General features: G+C 42.3%; 2 protein-coding genes across 5 annotated transcripts; both read left to right on the top strand.

Annotated features, from left to right (window-relative positions):
* Window positions 1-1,767: 1,767 nt before the first annotated feature.
* Window positions 1,768-7,221, top strand: LOC117432086 (dolichyl-diphosphooligosaccharide--protein glycosyltransferase 48 kDa subunit-like). The gene is made up of 11 exons (XM_034053536.3): window positions 1,768-2,073; window positions 2,637-2,747; window positions 3,258-3,344; window positions 3,476-3,579; window positions 3,859-3,953; window positions 4,370-4,463; window positions 4,661-4,809; window positions 4,905-5,052; window positions 5,268-5,388; window positions 5,615-5,721; window positions 6,349-7,221. Exons 1-11 carry the CDS (start codon window positions 1,836-1,838, stop codon window positions 6,496-6,498), a joined length of 1,404 nt encoding a protein of 467 aa, XP_033909427.2. The 5' UTR covers window positions 1,768-1,835; the 3' UTR covers window positions 6,499-7,221.
* Window positions 7,222-9,679: 2,458 nt separating this feature from the next.
* On the top strand, window positions 9,680-19,401 carry LOC117425823 (protein DDI1 homolog 2-like). Of its 4 annotated transcripts, none has more exons than XM_034905094.2 (9): window positions 9,680-9,994; window positions 11,352-11,478; window positions 11,831-12,112; window positions 12,559-12,685; window positions 13,275-13,402; window positions 13,565-13,693; window positions 13,903-14,006; window positions 14,571-14,760; window positions 16,785-17,043. In XM_034905094.2, the coding sequence occupies exons 1-9, from the start codon at window positions 9,857-9,859 to the stop codon at window positions 16,898-16,900; spliced, it is 1,341 nt and encodes a 446-aa protein (XP_034760985.2). In that variant the 5' UTR covers window positions 9,680-9,856; the 3' UTR covers window positions 16,901-17,043. The 4 variants fall into 4 exon arrangements, with proteins under 4 accessions (XP_034760985.2, XP_034760986.2, XP_058858705.1 ...); XM_034905095.2 differs by lacking the exon at window positions 16,785-17,043 and adding an exon at window positions 15,981-16,042; XM_059002723.1 differs by lacking the exons at window positions 9,680-9,994; window positions 11,352-11,478; window positions 11,831-12,112; ... (2 more) ...; window positions 13,565-13,693; window positions 13,903-14,006 and adding an exon at window positions 15,981-16,042 and having other exon boundaries at window positions 14,621-14,760; window positions 16,785-19,401.
* Window positions 19,402-20,381: the final 980 nt, after the last annotated feature.

Below are 20,381 nucleotides of genomic sequence, written 5' to 3'. Positions count from 1 at the left end.
ATAACACTAGGGAGTTCAAGATCAGTGCTAATCTAGTGCTGTGAAACCAGCTGTATACATTGTTCCAAAGAACCTTTTATGCCTTCCACACCAGAGTGATTTGATCTATTTGTAATGCCAGATTCTGCAGGCTCAGTGTCCCTACAGGTACATGCATTTAACCTGCGGCTGAAGAAAGCACATATATCATATATAACTTTGGCAGGGGGAGGAATCTGCGGGCACTCCCTGCTGCGACTAAGCTGTGGGTGGTGGGAAGAACCATCTCAATGGCAGTTCTGCATTAACCCCATAAGTGCTGGCCTGCTGTACTGCCACAGAAATACTACAGAGCAAGTACTTTCATCTGTCATTTCCTGTTGTTGGTAATACACTGCTGTGCACTAGATGGTCTTGGTACTTACTAATATAACTTTAGATGATCTACCCTGCATTGCATATATCTATGGAAGACAACTAGAACTGAAGAGCAGCTCCAGCACTTATCCAGCAAACATATACAAAGAAAAACATTGTATTTCAGAAATTGCAATATACTTCTCGGAATGACTGCAAGGTCAAGGCCATAAAAGTGTAATGGAACAAAAACGTATGGAAGTAATGGAAGAAAACGTATTTTGAAGATTATAAAGTACATCTTTGAGCTCTGTTATAATTTAGTAAGCAAGTCAGATGTGTTCGGTGTTTAAAATGTACTATTAATATAATACTTCTATGTGACAGAATATGAAGAACACATTACAGTGCTGCACGACAGTATTTTTATGGCTAGGCTGACACCTTGTGGTAAAACATGATTCTGCAGTCATTACTTTACCATTCCTTTACCAAATGTTTTAATCTTCTACTTCATATAGTATTTATATATTCCGATGACATATACATTCCACAAAATAAACTGCAATGCATCATATATTGGTAAGTATCGTGTACATTAATAACTTGGAACTTCAGGTTTGCACCAACTCCCAGTTTCATCGCTATGCTCCAGCATGCATACCTTGAAATACATGGCTGGCTGTGTATTGAGAACAATCTGAACTTGTACTAATTCATTGTTATTAACAGTAAGGGCCGTGTTTTCAAGCAAGAGTTAAAGCAAAGGTGCATTAGCAACTAAATCACTGCTACTTCCTTGATCATTTCATGTGCGGCAGGTCACGTGGGCTGATTGCATTAAGACCAAAGGGAGGCTATGCTTAACTTCAGTGCATTTTACTGTCATGTTACACTTTAGTTTACATTGATTATTTTTTTAACGCATGGTTTTATTTCAATACAACAATTTAACCAAAGCACAAACCTGTCACTCTCTAGTCTTCGTATATTGTATTATTATTATTAGTCGTAGTCGTATTTGTGCGTAATTGATTAAACAACACATTGCTATACAACCCTTTATTTAAAAAGATCTGGCGTAATGTTCAAAAAGGGTAAAAGACTAGCCTCGACTTTGTAACAGTGTTATGCCAAATACAGAATCGTGCTTCCTGGTGGCTTCGGGTGGACCTGTCGCTCTCTGATTGGCCAATGCGGCAATGGTCTTTATATTAACTTTCCCTGTGTTTTGAACGGTGGGGGGGGGGGGGGGGTCATTAAAACGACAGGATGTATTCAGTTTCAGATTCAGTAACTTAATTGTAAGGACAAAAATTACTGGGTTTTAACTACCCTGCAACGAGTTTTGCGACACTCTAGCCGTATTTACGACACCCATGATGTCGCCCGGGTCTCCTAGGAACAGATCCCACCCCTGTGGTTTGTTGGCTTCTGATTGGCTAAGCGCTGTACGGTGAAAGGTTCCCGGTTGTGCTGACGCTACGCTCGTTTTGAAGATGGCGGCTGCAGGAGTGTGTTTGAGAAGCGGGCCCGGTTCTGCAGAGTCTGGTATCAGTGGCCGGAGGTTCTGTGGAGCTCGGCACCGGTTTCAGAAGCTAGGGGCCAGCTTCCACCTCGTCCTTCTCCTGGTTCTGGCGACGTTGCACGGAGCGTTCGCCGATGGCAGGACCCTGGTACTGTTGGACAACGTCAACATTAAGGACACACATTCAGTCTTCTTCAGCAGCCTCGCCGGTAAGCAAACGGGGGCGAGCCTTAGAAATAAAATGCGCAAAATAATAATAATAATAATAATTTGTTTATTTAAAATCCCTTTTGAAAGCTAATGTAATGGCTACGTCCTTGTTCTAAGTGACATATCCTGGAAAACAAACAAACGAATGAATGATTACTGTCTAATGTAATAAGAGTACTACAGACGTCATTACATCGGTCTATTTTTTTTTATAACGCAAATAGTTGCAGATGCAATAATACAACAATCGGTTGCATTGTTATCAAACCATGAAGAAAATCACCAGTATGTTATATTTAAATATTCAAATCACCCTTACACTGTTTAGCTACGTTTACAAGGGAAGTGGACCTGTGATGTCTGCTATAAATGACACCCGCACCTTACGTCCTTGGGTGTACTGATAATAATATAACAAAACTATGTATTAACTCATCCCCCCCTTCTAAGCACTGGCAGAGATACACGGATGCCTTTTAAGTTTAATTTTTACTTGGGTGCATTATCTTTATAGTTCAGTAAGTATTTAAAACTGAGCACCAACTATTTAAAACTTTTGCAGACCGAGGGTTTGATCTCTCCTTCAAGACTGCTGATGATCCTGGTCTCTCTCTTATTAAATATGGACAGTTCCTGTATGAACACCTCATCATCTTTTCCCCCTCTGTTGAAGGTAAGCATTCTCTTCAGCAAACTCGATCCTGCAGCAGGGATTCTGCATTGGTAGACTGTCAGGCTGTGTTTGACAGACGCAGGATGAAATTGGGTGATTCTGTGACTGGGTAATGCGGCACAAGTGGCATGGTTGCCCATTCTCATTTTAACTTTGCACCCTGCCTAGGCATAGAGGCATATATGAGTGTGTATAATTTTCATTCCACCCAAGAGACTCTGTTCCACCTCTTGATGGAGTTTTGATTTTGGGATAACCTGGGTATAGCTGAAGTTGTATCAGATCTATCCACAGAAATGTTGAGATCATTTTTACCCCATGATCATGCATAATATGGAGTAAAATGTAATTGTGGCTGTTATCGCATGTGACATTGAATGCTTGAATTCAGGGAGGTAATACAGAATAGCTCAGCAATAAAGTGTGCACTGAAGATTTTAAGTGTCTTTCCAGTAGTGAGTTAACGTGACAAGTCATCTGGAATTTTAACACCATTTCTTGTGCTTGCAGATTTTGGTGGAAACATAAATGTGGAGACCATCACTGCCTTCATCGATGGAGGAGGAAACGTTCTGGTTGCTGCCAGTTCAGACATTGGTAAGTGCTATATATGAGTCTGTGCCTCGTGCTGCATACGAAGTACATTACCACTATCACAAGTATTAGAATATGGTCCTACAGAGTTGGCTAGATGAACAGGGACTGATGTTTCCTTCTCTTCTTAAAAGGTGATCCTCTGAGGGAGCTGGGCAGTGAGTGCGGTATTGAGTTTGATGAAGAGAAAACTGCCGTCATTGACCATCACAACTATGATATCTCTGACCCTGGAGAGGTGAGGGGCTGAGTGTGCTTGTAAAGTAAAACATAAAGATAAGCAAAGCAGTACGTTTCAGGGCTCTGGGTACAGTTTCACAGAAACCAGAGGGAACTGAATTCCACAGGTGGAACCATCGCTTTTCTTGGAGAGTCTGCGTTATTGGAAGCTCTGGTTGTTAACCCTAATTTTCTAACCAATTTATCTCTAACTTCACACCCACAACCTTATAACCAGAGCCAGCTGATTTGTCATATTAATATTGAAATGTTATTTATTTTTATCCCCTCATCACAGCACACCCTGATCGTAGCGGACCCAGAGAGCCTGATGAAGACTCCCACCATTACTGGACCAGCTACCGGGAAACCCATCCTGTTCAAGGGGGTTGGGTGAGTGCATGTGTGCTGGGGTGGCTTTTTGAAATGCTGAGGTTGTTGCTGGAGGCATGGTTTCAATGCGAAGCGCCTACAGTACAGAGCCTATCCTAGCAGTTTGAGATTTTCTAGGCTTTAGTATAAGCATAATTGGACACATATGTAACCTGTAAAGAGACTGTTGGCTGGTTTAACTGCCCTAGGTAAAGCAGTCCAAGAATAGAGTGAAACCAGACGTTTTGTCATTTAGGAAAATACTAGTTACAGTGGTTGACTGACTTGCATGTCAAGCGAATGTTTAATAAATAAGGCATCTTCAGGAATAAGCCAGGTTTCTAGAAAATCATTTGGTTTTGTGTTTTATAGTCTGTTTTAAAAGTATACATGGTTGACTGCTGACAGCTCATCCATGTCTGTCCTTTTTGCTTTAGCATGGTGGCAGACCCAGATAACCCTCTTGTGTTGGATATCCTAACTGGCTCATCAACCGCCTACTCCTACTTCCCTGACCGACCAATCACACAGGTAACTGCACAACTTGATCAAACATTTGTTTTGCAATAACGTGTGATATTTTGTTATATTTAGGAGGATATTGCCATAGTTGTAAAATAAGATGTTGTACAGGTTTTACATTAGGATGATGATGATGCAATAATAAACCCAATGAAAATGGCATGCAAATAAAAAAGCAGTGACAAACTTGTCTGTCTACTTTGCAGTATCCCCATGCGGTTGGAAAGAACAACCTCCTGATCGCAGGCCTGCAAGCACGCAACAACGCCCGTGTCATCTTCAGCGGCTCCCTGGATTTCTTCAGTGACGCCTTCTTCAGCTCAGCTGTGCAGAAGGCCACGCCGGGCTCCGAGAGGTACTTGGAGCTTTTCAAATTTCACTTTTGTTTCAGTATTGTTTTTGGGGGGGTTTGCTGAACAGGTGACCCACCCTTTTCTTTGTGAATTTCAGGCATGTCCAGAATGGGAACCTGGAGCTGGCAGTGGCCCTGTCGCGCTGGGTGTTCAAAGAGGAGGGAGTGCTGCGTGTGGGGGCTGTCTCTCACCACCCTGTCGGGGAGACCACACCCCCCAGTGCCTACACCATCACCGACCTTGTGGTGAGTGCCTTATTACAACACAAACAAGGGCAATTGGAGATTATATTGAATGGAATGCAACAACTGTATTGGCGCTAAGTAAATTTGACACTGGATAACGTGAATGAGTCACTTTCAATCGCTTCTATAGCCAGGGGTATGGGTCTGTCAGACACGGATGATAACAGGAAGAACAGTGTAACTTATATATACATGCTTTTACCATCTCCCTACAGGAGTACAGCATTGTGATTGAGAAGCTGTCTGAAGGGAAATGGGTCCCCTTTGACGGAGACGATATCCAGCTGGAGTTTGTCCGAATCGATCCTTTCGTCAGGACCTACCTCAAGAAGAAAGGTAGAAAATGGCTTTGATTGCTGTGGGTCTCTTTCAGTAGGGTTATATTCTGGCTGCTTTGAAAATCTAACTATGAACTGTGACCATTAGCCTAAGTCATTATAAAAATATTATTACTAGCAAGTGGAGAACAGTACAGATCACTTTTATTAATTCCTCTCAATTCCTGATAATTATTGCTTGGTTAGATGCATAGTTACTAATACTGTCTGCCTTGTTTTCATAGGTGGGAAGTACAGTGTACAGTTCAAGCTCCCTGATGTCTATGGTGTCTTCCAGTTTAAAGTGGATTACAACAGACTGGGATACACTCACCTGTACTCTTCAACACAGGTAAACAGCACATTGGGCTGGTCTTGTCTGTACCACTTAAAGTGCTGAAGGAGCCCCAGTACCTGTACAGATTAACCTGGGTTGTGACTAGCTCTTTTAGACTTCTCTACTCTGTGCACTCTCTTCAAGTGATATTGGAGAATAAAGACCTATTGATTTTCATTCGCTTTTCTCAGGTATACTGGCAGAAGCTTTTCTTTTGTGCTATATAAACTTAGTTTAATGTCCCATCCGGTTTTAAATATATTTATTTTCCAATATATTTTTAGAAGGTTGATATATAAGTCGATTATTAGTCAATAGACATATAGAACATCTGTTGGTTCCTCCCGTCAAATGTTATCATAATACGAAAACAAAATTAAATGAAAGGCAATTCCAATTTTGTATGCTTTCCTTTTGTGTTTTGAGCTGTATTAGAGATTGTGCATTCATAACTGTTTACTAGTGTGGAGGTAGTGGGAGTGCATCTAGAATACCGAAGTGACAAGCAGATTGCAAGAGCAAAACATGTGTCCCTGCAACTAAGACTAAGAGAACTGTGATAATCACCCAGGATACTGCAGCTTTTTGTAATTATGAAAAGTGATATTCCAGTCTCTAATTGCCTTCACTCTGCCCCTTCAGGTGTCCGTGCGCCCCCTGCAGCACACGCAGTACGAGCGCTTCATCCCCTCAGCCTTTCCCTACTACGCCAGCGTCTTCTCTATGATGGGCGGCCTCTTCGTCTTCAGCATCGTCTTCCTGCACATGAAAGAGAAGGAGAAATCCGAGTAGTGCCCCAGCCCCATTGCCTGGATGCAGAGATTCAGAGGGGCAGTGGGTACACTGGTTCCCATCTCCTCTCACAGCTGCACTGAGGTATCAGTAGGGACTAGTAAGTGACATGGGAGAGGAACAACAAAACCTTGAACTTGCTAGTCACTACTGTGCTCCCTCTGTGCAATGAGGAGTGGAGTCGACTTCATAGCTGGGCTGTTCTCAACAAGAAATACAGGCTGCTTCTACTTCAACTTGTGTTTTCTTGGAGGATCTCTTTAACAAATTCTTTGGGGAGGGTTGGGATTAATCAATTGTTATAGGTGTAAATTCTGTTAATGTGGGATATTAAGTTCAGGGTTCTTCCTGTGCTCTATGCTGGTGGAAGCAATCCTTGTAAAAGGGTCTGTTTGAAAATTGCAAGAGGAGCACTCTGTTTCCCTGGCATGGGGTCTAGGGATGAACCCTGCTGTTTTTCATTTTGAAATGCTTGTTAAAGATGAAGCAGCTTCTAATGAGCACTGCAGTTTGTGTTTTTTTTGTGTTTTTTTTTTTATAACTGAGGAATTGGAGAAATTCATAACTTACAAATGAGGAGAATAATAGACAGCTGTGATTAAAGAGAGGTTTTTGTAAATTGTTCGGATTTTTTTTTAATACTGTATGGGCCCACATATCTTTTTTTTTTTTTCCATGTCCATTTTAAATAAAAACAAATAAATGTTGCCATTCCGCCCCTAACTGTTGTGCAGGTTTTTGTTTTTATTAATATCTTCTATTGAAATATTACCCCCAACCCCACCCGAAAGCTATGATGTTATTCATTTTCCTAAATAAGTGGCTTCGTTAAACTCCCTGCCCCTTATTGTGTGGTTCAGTATTTTAAACATATTGTAAATGCATTGGTGCTCACCAAACTGACTGCTGTCTGCTTCAGCCTTGAACCACAACACAAAGTGTTCAACCATTCTGTTATAAAATGCTGTGGGATTTGGGTATTGCATGAACATTCCTAATAAAGACGCAAGATTAATTTAAATGGGAATGAGATGTGTTATCCCTAATGCACCAGTCTCAAAACAGATTTATTATTATTAATTTATTTAGCAGACACCTTTATCCAAGGCGACTTACAGAGACTAGAGTGTGTGAACTATGCATCAGCTGCAGAGTCACTTACAATTACATCTCACCCGAAAGACGGAGCACAAGGAGGTTAACTGACTTGCTCAGGGTCACACAATGAGTCAGTGGCTGAGGTGGAATTTGAACCGGGGACCTCCTGGTTAGGAGCCTGTTTCTTTAACCACTGGAATACACAGCCTCCTGTGTGCTACCATACAGTAGATATGTGTTAATAAAAGATCGACACAATGATGAATCTCATGCTTTCATTTTAGATGCACAGATTCAAATCTGTCTATTGTCACAAGTAAAATAAGCCTCAGGCAATACCGACTGATGTTGCCCACCCATTTAACCTATAGAAATTAAAAACGGGTAAACCAATCAATGCCTTGAACTTGTATACATTTTCTTTTGCACAGAGCTAAATTCAACCAGAGTTGTGTATATAGGAACATGTTTATACCTGTTCCTTAAGAAAAGTGGGGTGGGTGAGACATTTAAAAAAAAAAAAAAACACCTAGCCTGCCCAAATTTGCTACAGCTAAGTGATCTTATATTTTGTTTCAGTGAAATGGTGATGCTTTTAAAATGCGTTATAATGTAATTCAATTTCTAATCAAACGGTGCAACTAGTAGTAAATAACTGATAACACTATGTAACACAATTTTTGTTCCTGGGTAGTAAGTGTTATTTCCTAATTGCTTATGCCTCAAAAGTATAGAAAATGGCTATTATTCCCCACAAACTTTGCTTTTGTGACCAGGACAGTGATATTTTGAAATTTACCTATTTCCAATGAGAAAACGGGCAAATTTCGTTCACATAAAGTCAGAAAAAAACAACATATGAATCCAAATTAACATGTATTTATACTAAAGTAATACAAAAATGACTACAAAAGATTTAGAAGTGAGTAGTTTTTCGAGGTTTACGATTATACTGTAAATCACTTTCACGAATCAGCCCCCAAATGTAGTCTCCCATCATGTTCTCGTTATACTGTCCTTGGTAGCGGCGTTCAAAGTCCAGTATATCCTGGTGGAAGCGCTCGCCTTGCTCCTCCGAGTACACTCCCATGTTCTCCTTGAATTTATCAAGATGAGCATCAAGGATATGGACTTTGAGGGACATCCTACAGCCCATTGTGCTGTAGTTCTTCACCAGAGTCTCAACCAGCTCCACATAGTTTTCGGCCTTGTGATTGCCCAGGAAGCCCCGAACCACTGCGACAAAGCTGTTCCAAGCCACTTTCTCCTTACTAGTGAGCTTCTTGGGGAATTCATTGCACTCCAGGATCTTCTTTATCTGTGGTCCGACAAAGACACCGGCTTTGACCTTTGCCTCAGACAGCTTAGGGAAGAAGTCTTGAAGGTACTTGAAGGCTGCCGACTCCTTATCTAGAGCTCTGACAAATTGTTTCATAAGGCCCAATTTGATGTGCAGTGGTGGCATCAGCACCTTCCGGGGGTCCACCAGTGGCTCCCACTTGACGTTGTTCCTCCCCACAGAGAACTCGGTCCGCTGTGGCCAGTCCCGCCTGTGGTAGTGCGCCTTGGTGTCCCTGCTGTCTCAAAGGCAAAGATAGCAGGGAAACTTGGTAAAACCGCCTTGGAGACCCATCAGGAATGCCACCATTTTGAAGTCTCCTATGACCTTGATGCCATCTCAGAAAAATGCAGATATGTATCCACTTAGGCAGCTGGAACTAAACTGAACTGGTGGGCTTAAGGCCCCTGTATTTATACTACTATTTATATTACTGGAAAGTTCTAGAAGTTACTCCAAGTTTACTCAGCACTGAATCTATCTGGAATGTTCTGGAAAATAGGTACATTTCAAAATATCACTGTCCTGGTCACAAAAGCAAAGTTTGTGGGGGATAATAGCCATTTTCTATACTTTTGAGGCATAAGCAATTAGGAAATAACACTTACTACCCAGGAACCAAAAAAAAAAAAAATTGTTACACGGTGTAATAATGGCCATTAAACCCTTATAACAAACACCTCACGACGTTTCGCCACGCCGAATACACACAAGTCAGTCACAACTCGTCCCGGTTACAGAAACCGGGGTTTCATTTCATTGCGGCAGTGTGGCGTGTGGGAGCTATTTTCCGGCTGCCGTAAAGCAGGTTGTGTTGAGTGGGGAGTCACGAAGAACCGCAGAAGAATAACAAAACACAAACTTCATTTATTTTTGCACGGAGTCAGATCGGTTGGGTTTGCGAAGCTGTCCGGTGTCGCGATGTTGGTGACGGTGTTCTGTGTGCGTAGAGACCGCTCGGAAATCACCTTCTCCCTGGAGGTTTCGGCGGAGCTGGAGCTTCGGGATTTCGTCGCGCTGTGTGAACTAGAGTCGGGAATCCCCGCATCAGAAATACAGGTGAATTTTACACACAACGCATCAGCGATGGGTATCTATATCCCGAGATACTGTATTCCAGAGACCAATACAATAGACGCGGAACATAGGGAGTCAAGTGAAATATTATTTACTACAGTGATTTATGTTTGGAATTTGTGTTTTTAAAAACGTGACTACAATAAGTCGATAGCAGTGCAATGTTGTCACAACGAGTGCATGGAATTCAATTCAGCAACAGGACTGTAATTATGAAGTTTTAAATTCGTTATGTACCCACATTTTGAATGCCCGTCTCTGTTCTTCCCCCAAGTAAATGCATTTTTGTTTTTGTACACGCTGTATATTTCTCTTTTCCTCTCCCCATTGCTGTATTATCTGGAAGTGTTGGCGTTAACCGGCGGTGTGATATTATTTGATTTTTAATTTGTTTAGAAATAAAGTAGACTTGGCTGTGGAGATATTTCACGAGCAATACTAAACAATGGAACCACCGCCTAACAACGGCAAGATCGAGGAAATGACTGTGTTATGGAAAAAAATAACCAGTTCACTGGACAGGATGTACAACACGGGAGAGAGAGAATCGCAAATGTATATAAATGTATAACTTTATTTCCAGTGCATGTTTGGATGGAAAGCGCGGCCTTTCGTTAGTCACCGCACTAGGGTTTGTGTTTCATACACGAGCGCTAGCCCACACCCCAAACCCCACACCCCACACCCCGTTTGCACATAAGAAGCCCTATACATCTGACACGCGTTATACAAATAAAACAAACTTTTCAGTTGTAGGGCTGTCGGTATTTTCACTTAGTTGCACTGCGGGCCAATCTTAACATGTTTTAGATAGGAGCAAGAACATAAACCAATGTAAAGTATTTTTTGAGATTGATTGGGTGCTGCAACACCCATCCCTTGGCAGGATTCTAGTGGCCTCCCATTTGCACCCCCCCAGTATATCGTAACGTGTTGGCATTTTGTTTTTCAAATTTTATCCTGAAATAGTTTTGGTGTCGGTTTCAGTTTTCTGCCGTTTAGCCTCTTGCTGTCTGTGCAGTGCTGGGTGCCGCCCCTCTCACATGGGAGGGGAGGTTACTTGATGTCATATTGCTCAATCCGGCCTAAACGGAAAGACGTTTCTTGGATCCTGTAGTTCTTAGTGAACTTGTATTTAAAATTGTGTGTGTGTATATATATATATATATATATATATATATATATATATATATATATATATATATATATATATATATATATATATAACAAATTTGGTACAAACAATAGTTATTGTCAGATTTCTTTTTGTTTAAGGGTACACAGGGATGCATGTACTTGTTGTATACTGACTCTGATGGTTTGATCCCCATGGTTTTAGATCACCTTGGCTGAGCAGCCCTTGTCAAACCCGCAGCTTGCTCTGGCATCGTACGGATTGAAGGATGGTGACGTGGTGGTGCTGCGGCAGGAGGAGCGACGGCCTCCCACACAGCCACAGTTTCCAAGTATGCTGTGTTTTCTTCTCTGGGACACAGCCAGATGAAAGCAGGCCCTGAAAGATTCATTGCAAGGATGCAAAAGAGAATCCCATTACATAGCAGTTTGAACTACTTAAGCTTAATCAGTCACACTGAGGCAGGTTTTACTGTGAACTGGCTGACTAAGCTCCCAGCAAAACATGGAATGGCTCAAACTGATATGCAATGGGAATCTTAGTAATCTTTCATCCCAGCTCTTCCAAAGTTGCTGCAGCTCTGTTAAGGATCCATAATACTGAAGAGAATTAAATAATATTGTTGAGTATTTTGCTGTGTTCTAGTTGATATTCATTGTTTTGTGGTGGTGTTTGTTTTATAGGCCTGCCTCGAATTGATTTCAGCTCCATCAGTGTGCCAGGGACTTCTGCTCAACAGTCATCCCCACAACGGCAGCGTCAACGACAGCAACAGCAGCAGGAGCAGTCTCCTCTCCCTCCCCCGCCACCTTCTCTGAACCCTGGCTCCAGCTCCGGCTCCTCTCAACAGGGTTTGGATGACCCCGCACTATTGAGAGACATGCTATTGGCCAACCCTCATGAGCTGTCGCTGCTGAAGGAGAGGAACCCGCCCCTGGCTGAGGCGCTACTCAGTGGAGATTTGGGTGTGTTCCTGCCTAACTCCTTTTAAAGTCTAAATGTGGATAGTGTTTTACTGAGTACATTTAGAATCCGACCAGGTCTTCCCTCAAACAATGCCCCAGTATGGTGTTGGGCAGCACTGGTGGGAAAGGAAGTTCTGCATACTTTGAGCACAAGAAAGATCCCTTTGCGCTGTGTGTAAGAATCTGCAAATATTGATAAATTGGAACATCCCTGAAAATGAGTTGTATACAAGTGTATCTTTTTTATTTGAAGAAAAATTGGCAAAAATATGATTTTTTTTTTTTTTTTTTTTTAAAGTAAATGTGTGCGGGGTGGACAAGAAGTTTTTAACTACGCAATGTTTTTGCTATGTGCAGGGGCGATGTGGAGACTCTGTAGTGTGCTGTGTGGAACGTAGACCCAGTCCCCCTCCCCTCCTCAAGCCTGTCCTGTTCCCTCTCCACAGAGCGGTTCACAAAGGTGCTCCTGGAGCAGCAGCAGGAGAGAGCGCGCAGAGAGCAGGAGAGGATCCGACTCCTGACTGCAGACCCCTTTGACCTGGAGGCACAAGCCAAGATAGAGGAGGACATCAGGTACTGAGAGACTGCAGAGCTCATGGGTCAGACAGGGCAGAGCTCTCCTAAAGACCCCTAAAATAAGACATTTAATGGGGTTGAACCCTCGCTTTGTTTTCAATGAGCTGTATCGGGAGTATAACTCTTACCCACTTGCCAGTATTGCAGATTCAGCATTTAGATTGTAGCCAAACACTAACACAGTCTATAGCTCTGCCCAACTTCACCTTGAGGGTAGCACTTTGTTCCATCAACCCCTTCATCTACAGAAATCCACTTCAGGATGTTGTTAACTATAGAATTGCGTAGGATTTTATTTATAGTATTGGTGTAGTTATTGACAGATTTATAGACGACTACAATTTTGTTTTGTTTAATCGTACACAATTTCTATAGCAAGCTCTCAATTTCACGATTTACCACTTAAAATATGATCTTGCTGGGGCAGTGCCTTTGCATATAGGCAAGGATATTCTCTATGCCTAAGTGATTCTGTTCCCGAATTGGATTTTCCTAGAACCTTTCTACTTCTTCATTGTCTTGTATCTCCAGACTGTGTATTAGGAGGTTTTGTCTCGTCAGTAATTGTCCACCGTGTTTGTTTCAGGCAGCATAACATTGAAGAGAACATGACGTTTGCCATGGAAGAGGCCCCAGAGAGCTTTGGCCAGGTCGTGATGCTCTACATCAACTGCAAGGTCAACGGGCACCCAGTCAAAGCCTTTGTGGACTCGGGTAGGTTTACTGTTAACAGCAAAAGATGTGCTGAACTTACCAGATGTAGTCATGTGGATATATTTTCTACCTGTGGTGATACTTTCAATGTGAAACTTACAACAGACTGCAAATGCTGGATTAATTCTTGAATGCTTGTCTTCATGTCTCCTCCCCTGGCAGGTGCCCAGATGACCATCATGAGCCAGGCGTGTGCTGAGCGGTGTAACATCATGCGTCTGGTGGACCGGCGATGGGCGGGGATCGCCAAGGGAGTGGGCACACAGAAAATCATTGGCAGAGTCCATCTAGGTGTGTGTGTGTGTTTTGTTTGACTACACTGTTAGTTACATCGATTTGCATTAGAAGTTGATATATTTTTTTATTGTAGTTCTGTAGTGTCACCAAACAAATACTTGGTAGAACCATCTCACCTGGATTTCTGTAACAATGTTTGACAACACATTTCCTCTAAAATGGAAGCTGTCTGTTTTGCATTAATGTTTGATGTTTGGGTTCAGCTCAGGTTCAGATAGAGGGAGATTTCCTGCCCTGTTCCTTCTCGATTCTAGAAGACCAGCCGATGGATATGCTGCTGGGACTTGACATGCTGAAACGCCATCAGGTGAGGGATACAAGCGAAGTTTGAACAAAAAAAACCAAACATCTATTTTAAGTAGAGACACTATTGCCTTTGGTTTAGCCCCCAACCCAATGTATTTCCTTCCTTCAAAAAGACTAAAAAATGTGTGATCTGCTCGAGATTTCACATGTGAGTTTTGCAAATACCCAGAGAACCAATGAAATTGTGATACAATTTAGTTAGGGTGTTCTTTAGTACAATTTATTGAGAGAATCAGAATCTGGGGATATTGGGAGAAATTACACTCGCCTTATTGCATCTACATAATGCCTTCATTACACAGAACCCTAATGTACTGTAGTAATACACAGATGAAAAGCCTGTGGGCTCCATTCACAAAGCTTTAACTCATGAGTTATTTAAAGAGAGTTTTCTTCTGAAATAAAATCAAGTTTCATATTCCTGACTCTTCTGGGCTTATTGATGGTTTAGTTAACAAGCGCAAAGAACAGTTTCGTGAATGTCAAACTTTTTCTCCTAAAAATGAACTTTGAAAAGACATTCTTTAAATAACGAGTTAAAGGCCCCCTGTGTGCTCCTCCGCAGTGTTCGATTGACTTGAAGAAGAACGTTGTGCTGATTGGCACCACAGGCTCAGAGACCCGCTTTCTGCCCGAGGCCGAGCTGCCAGACTGTGCCCGCCTGGCGTACGGACCGGGCCGAGAGGACGCCCAGCCAGATGAGATCGCTGACCGGGAGCTGGCTGAAGCGCTGGAGAGATCCGTCCAGGAGTCTGGTAGGAACACTCTAACAAACACACAGCTGACAACTTCCATTTCACAGCAGTTTGAGCTGTTGGGGCCCTGCTATGAAAATGTAACTTTTGTTATCGTGAACTAAGTGACCAGTATCAGCTTCAGTTCAAGCTTTCTTAAGATAGACCTCATCACTGCAAAAACTCAAAGATTTATCTGTGTAGCAGATGTTACATTTCCGTTTGAATGGCGGTAATCCAGGTTTTACTTCAATAATACTTGGTTTCCATTTTTCAGTATTTGCTTTGCTGTGTTCAGGAAACTCTCTAATTTGTTTTTGAGACCATAACTTTTTTTTTCACCTCCAAAATACACAAAGAATGATTTGAAGAATTTTTATTTTTTTTATTTTTGGAACAATGGATACTTAGTATTGGTTGCATGTGGTCTCTACAAAATGCATGGTGTGGCTGCTAATGTTCAGGTGTTTATACTAAAACCAGTTCAAACCTAAAGTGACTCGAACCGGATTGGGGGCTCATTTTTCCTTGGGATAGAAAAAAGGAAATCTGTTTTTACTATCCCAACTCTACCATCATTGTACCGCTCCCTTGTTTTGCATTATAGCTCTTATGCCAGAATGGGTATAGATACCAAATTATATATACATTACAATACAAGTCTTGAGTTTGTAGTGTTCATTTTGCAGCAGGATCCTGTCTGCCCTACCATCAGGGATGCACATTGGTATAACTCAGCCATCCTTAATCCCAAATCTCTTATAACCTGTGGTTCCGTTGCTTAAAGTGACTATACTGCACATATGTGACAACAGCTTTCAAAGCCTGCTTTAATCCTTAAGGGTCCCAATATTTACATAGTATTTGTTTAAAATAGCACCATGGCCAACCATACATAGGTACCATATACTACTAGGGCTAATCAGGGTCTATAGGAGTATGTTGTGTGTACTAATCCTGAAGTATGCTAAGATGCCAGAAGTGTTTTTGAACCAGCCAGCTGGTGCCTGAATATAGTGGCTATAATCAGTTACTAGGCCCAGAGTGCACTGTGCAAACACAAAGACAGTAACTGAAAACATGTGGAGGTATGCAGACTGAGCCCCTTTCCAGCTCTAACAACCTCACTGAAGCCCTGGAGCTGGGTCCCGCTGTGAATACACGCTGCATGCCTTGTGACTGCTAACAGAGTTTGCTTTTGTGTTTTTTTTTGTTTTAATTTTATTTCCTAATCCGAACAGAACATCAGAAACACTGATGCATGTTGTGTGCGTGCTACAGCTGGAGAGGGCCCACCAAGCAGGTATTTGTTGCTTTATATGCTGTTTTAAGTAGCTATAGACTGTTTGCGTATTCATATTTTTATTTGCTTGTAAACCTGCACTGTCAGATGTAAATATCTGCCGTTCATTTTCATGCAGTCCTCCTGCCCATCAAAGTCTTGACATGAGGGGTTATGTATTTTTTGTAAAGCTTGGTAACATGAAGTAAATCTCTATTAATAACTCCTTGAATAAAAGAAGTACACGTTGTGCAAAATTACTTGGAACATTAATTTAACTAGAAATACAAAAAGAAAGCAGATGTATACATTTTAAAAATGTGTATTTTACTACCTTACATAGTTTTGAAAATGACCCTCTCAGTGTCAGTCTTAGAAGGGCAGTTTGTATGGAAATTCTTTTAATTTTATGACAAAAAGGGTGGTGGTGGGGGTGTGTGTTAACACTGACATTGTGCTGCTGTGGGATTGGTTACCTCTTCGTGTTGATGCTGATCACTGGGATCCTTTAAGACCCAACTTGACAAAGTTTTAAGATCAATCAGCTACTGGGAACCGGATGAGCATATATGGGCCGAAAGGCCTCCTCCAGTTCGTTCAGTAGGGAGTTAAATATAAGGATGCATTTTTGTAAAGTTTATACAGTGTTACAGCTTAATTGTGCATAGGTATGCATTCACAGTTAACGAGTCAGGGAGCTGATCTGAAAACACCTGTGATAGTCATTGACTTAACTTCTTTTAAATTATTATTATTGTTTCAGAAAAAGAAGATGGGAAAACTACCTCACCAGAACCCCCCCCCATTCCCATCCCGACCTCCCCGTCTTCTCCCCAACTGTCCCTCGGGATACCCTTCCCCCGTATCTCAGCCACATAGCCAAGTCCTCGATCGATCAGCTTCAGCCCCAGCCTCCTTGCCTCCCCACAAATCCACTGTAAGCTCCCAGTCCCAGATGGTGAGCTCCAGTCCAACGGCAAAGGAATGCTTACCCTCACCATATGACTCCCAGTTTCAGGGTCTCTCTGAAAACCTCTCTACAGACATTGGGCCTCCAGAACAAAGCCCTTCTTTGGAAAACGTGTCCCCGAAATTTCAAGAGCCCCCGGCTCGAAATGTTGACCATTTACCTCCAGAGCACTCGGACTTGGCTCGGGGACTTTCTGCAGATCTCAAGTCCCAGGACATGCCTGTCGGCGACCTGGGAACAGATCTACCAAATGAGTCCTCTGTCAGACTTCCACAAGAGTCTGCTTTCCAGAGCTGTGTATCTGTGGACTCTCAACACCAAACCACTGCACAAGTGGGGATTGATTCTGATGACAAAGAAATCCAGCAATCAGGGATGGACCTTGGATGTAAGTTTGGGGCGGGAGAAGTGTCTCTTGCCAAGAACTGCCAAGATTCTGCTGAGAACTTTGCAAGCTACGAGCAGAGAACTGGTACCATTTCAGGAGAAATAGAAACAGAAATCAACAGAGGTCCCCGTAGCCCTGGAACTCAGCTGGAAAACACAGAAATGGAGCTGGAGATGACCTACCCTGAGCAACTCGACCTTGACCACAAAGGTTCTGGGTCGGATGTTGAGTTAAAAGCATCGGAGTGTCTGTCTAATTTGACCCTACCTAGCACTCAGTCTGAAGACATGGGCTGTAGTGATTTGGTGGAGGACAGCTCTGCTGATGCTCAAGACTTAACAATGGAGAGTCTACCGACTTCTTTACCTGAGAGAAATCAGCCAGAGGGCAGCATGTTTTCTGAGGAAAGTGGTCCATCTCTTGCGGCCGCCCTGCTGGAGCTTCATGAACTTTTGGTTGCCAACCACCAAGAAGCCTCCCACTCCCTTGTATCAGACATGAAAACTGATTTGCAGAGGGAGGACGCCGAGGGAATGAATGTGTCCGACACGAGCTGCTCCCCAGGAAGTACAGAGAGTGTAAGTGAGGTGACGACTGACGCAGAGGGAGTGATTGCCAAAACTGATGGCCATGAATTCCCTTGTCCCTTCTCAACAGAAACTCCGACTGGGGTAGAACTGGAGCCCTCAAACAGAAGCCAACAAACGGGCGTCCCAGAAAAGGACATTCACACATTGGATTCACTGGCAGACTGTGCTTCGTCAGGCCCAACCTTGGATAGCCTGCCTGCAAGAGCTGAACAGGAAGTGCCCCCTTCTGAAGGCCATGCTCATAGAATACCACCAGAGGGCAGGCAGGAAAGGGGAGTTGCAGATGGAAGAGCTGCTGTATTGGTAAACCCAGAGGCTGAGATGGAAGTGCCATTGAACTCTGATTTCAGTCTGCCAGTCTCAAGAGCTCCAGGACACCAAGACGCACCACTTCCAACCATGGAGGTGAGTCCCTTTGGACATCCTCCCACCAGCTCTTCTCTCCCAGGGCCCACAGCCTCCTTTCCTGCCGGCCAGATCGAGAGGATTACAAATGCTGGTTTTACAGTGCAGGAAGCAGTGAAGGCCCTGGAGCAATTCCAGGGAAATGCTGAACTGGCCCTCCTTGTTTTGCTATCTAGGGGCATTGTGGTCCCCACTTAATCTGCCCAGAATGGGTGCCCTGCAGTGAGCCTAAACCTCCCAAAGGATCACAACCTTTTCCAAATGAGACACTGACAATGCAGAGAGCCACCCCTCCTCAGAAATAACACATGAATGCAACTTCAGATGCATCAGAAGCTTGCCACTTCTTGACCTGTCAGTTTACTCTTTTGAATCTTAAATGTTAGCTGTCATTAACATTTTTCTTCTTGGGTCATCTTCATGTGTTTAGGCAGTTGCATTTAAGAGGGAGGGGGGAAGAGATCTGTACAGATTGTTACAGTTTTTCATGTGGGAAAGGCCAAAGGGACCCTAGATCAAGTTGTTTGGGTTGCTCAGTCTGAAATTCAGTCATGTGTACATTTATGTCATGCTCCCCATATAAACTGAATGATTGGAAAATGTCAAGGAAATGAGACGTCACACTCGGTGCTGACATCACAGGTGGCTTTACAGAGAATGTGCCATCTGGACACTAGACATAATGATTGCCATTGAAGTGGAGGAGCATGTAAAGCATACATCACGACCACAGCTTTCCAAAGGGCCGCAGATTGTGTAATGTGTCCATTCAGCATTATACCTCAATTCAGGTTTTTGTTTTATTTTATGTTTTTAAATCTTTTTGTCCCAATGTTAAAATGCCCTCAAGCTTCATCTGTCCTCCTATAATCAGGATTAGTGTCATTTTACACTAATTTCTTGATCCAACTTAGTTTTTTTCTGTCGTTCAGTTTATTTTTTTATTGGTTCGTCAATCAGACCATTTTAATCCTCGCTATGATCTTGTATACATGACAAAATAAAATTGGTTCTTTTATATTTTAAACCATCTTGTGTTTTTCATTTGTCAGCATAAAAAAAACAAAACACCTATAGATAACTTCTGTGGGGCTGGTGTTGGGATTATAACTAAATTGATTTAATTGACTCAAGTTTCACACTCCTTTTGATACAAATATCTTTACCTTGTCAGCACCCCAGCCTGATTGATTTAAATAAACCTGTTCAGGATTTATTATTTTTTTAATTTTATTATTTGGGTTAAACAATTTAGTTACTCAATAGCGCTACAGAATACTAAAATCTCAAGATATCAAACTTTTCAATTCATGTCTGGTTTATTTCATGATTGAGATTCAGTAAGGCAGTTCTAAACCTCAGTTGCCATACACTTCTTATTTTAAAAGGAGTTTGAAAACATAATGCATATGAATGGAAGAGTTGCACTCACCAGAGATGAAAATAAAATGCTTTGTTTGCACAAAACGAGCATGTGCAGGTTTATTTGAGGAATGCTCACGTAGTTACAACAGTATGTGTGTAGAAACGATTTTCCAGTTAATTGATGCGCAATCGTTTTGTTTCAAATTGTGACATAGCATTACAAGTAAATTAATCGGGTGTCACTGGAGAGCAGACTTAAAAGCTTATTTAACACCAGTATACCCTGCATACTGTAGTATTACTTATTTTTAACAACCACATGTGTAGGTACAATAAGTAAGAAGTTAAATAAATAAATCCAATGATAGAAGTAGTTAATGCACACAATGTGATGTGTTAGGGCAGGACCGTGAGGACACCACACACCAGTGTTCATTTTCATCTCGGGTTTAGCTTTGGCATCATAATCCAGTATCCAGCGTTTCTCACGATCCTGTGCCCCTTGCTGTTTACGCACTTGCTGTAAATGCCTTGTGCATAAATCTTTTAGAAATTTAACACATGGAAGTGGAAGGTTCCCGTTTTCATTCAAAGTAGCTAGCAGTACTTGCTGTAGTGTCCTCATGCAATTCATACAGGCAC

The sequence above is a fragment of the Acipenser ruthenus genome, chromosome 27, assembly GCF_902713425.1.
Source record: "Acipenser ruthenus chromosome 27, fAciRut3.2 maternal haplotype, whole genome shotgun sequence".
Taxonomy (NCBI): Eukaryota; Metazoa; Chordata; class Actinopteri; order Acipenseriformes; family Acipenseridae; genus Acipenser; species Acipenser ruthenus.
Note: the sequence above shows the minus strand (reverse complement) of the source record. Positions and strands in the feature narration are given on the sequence as shown.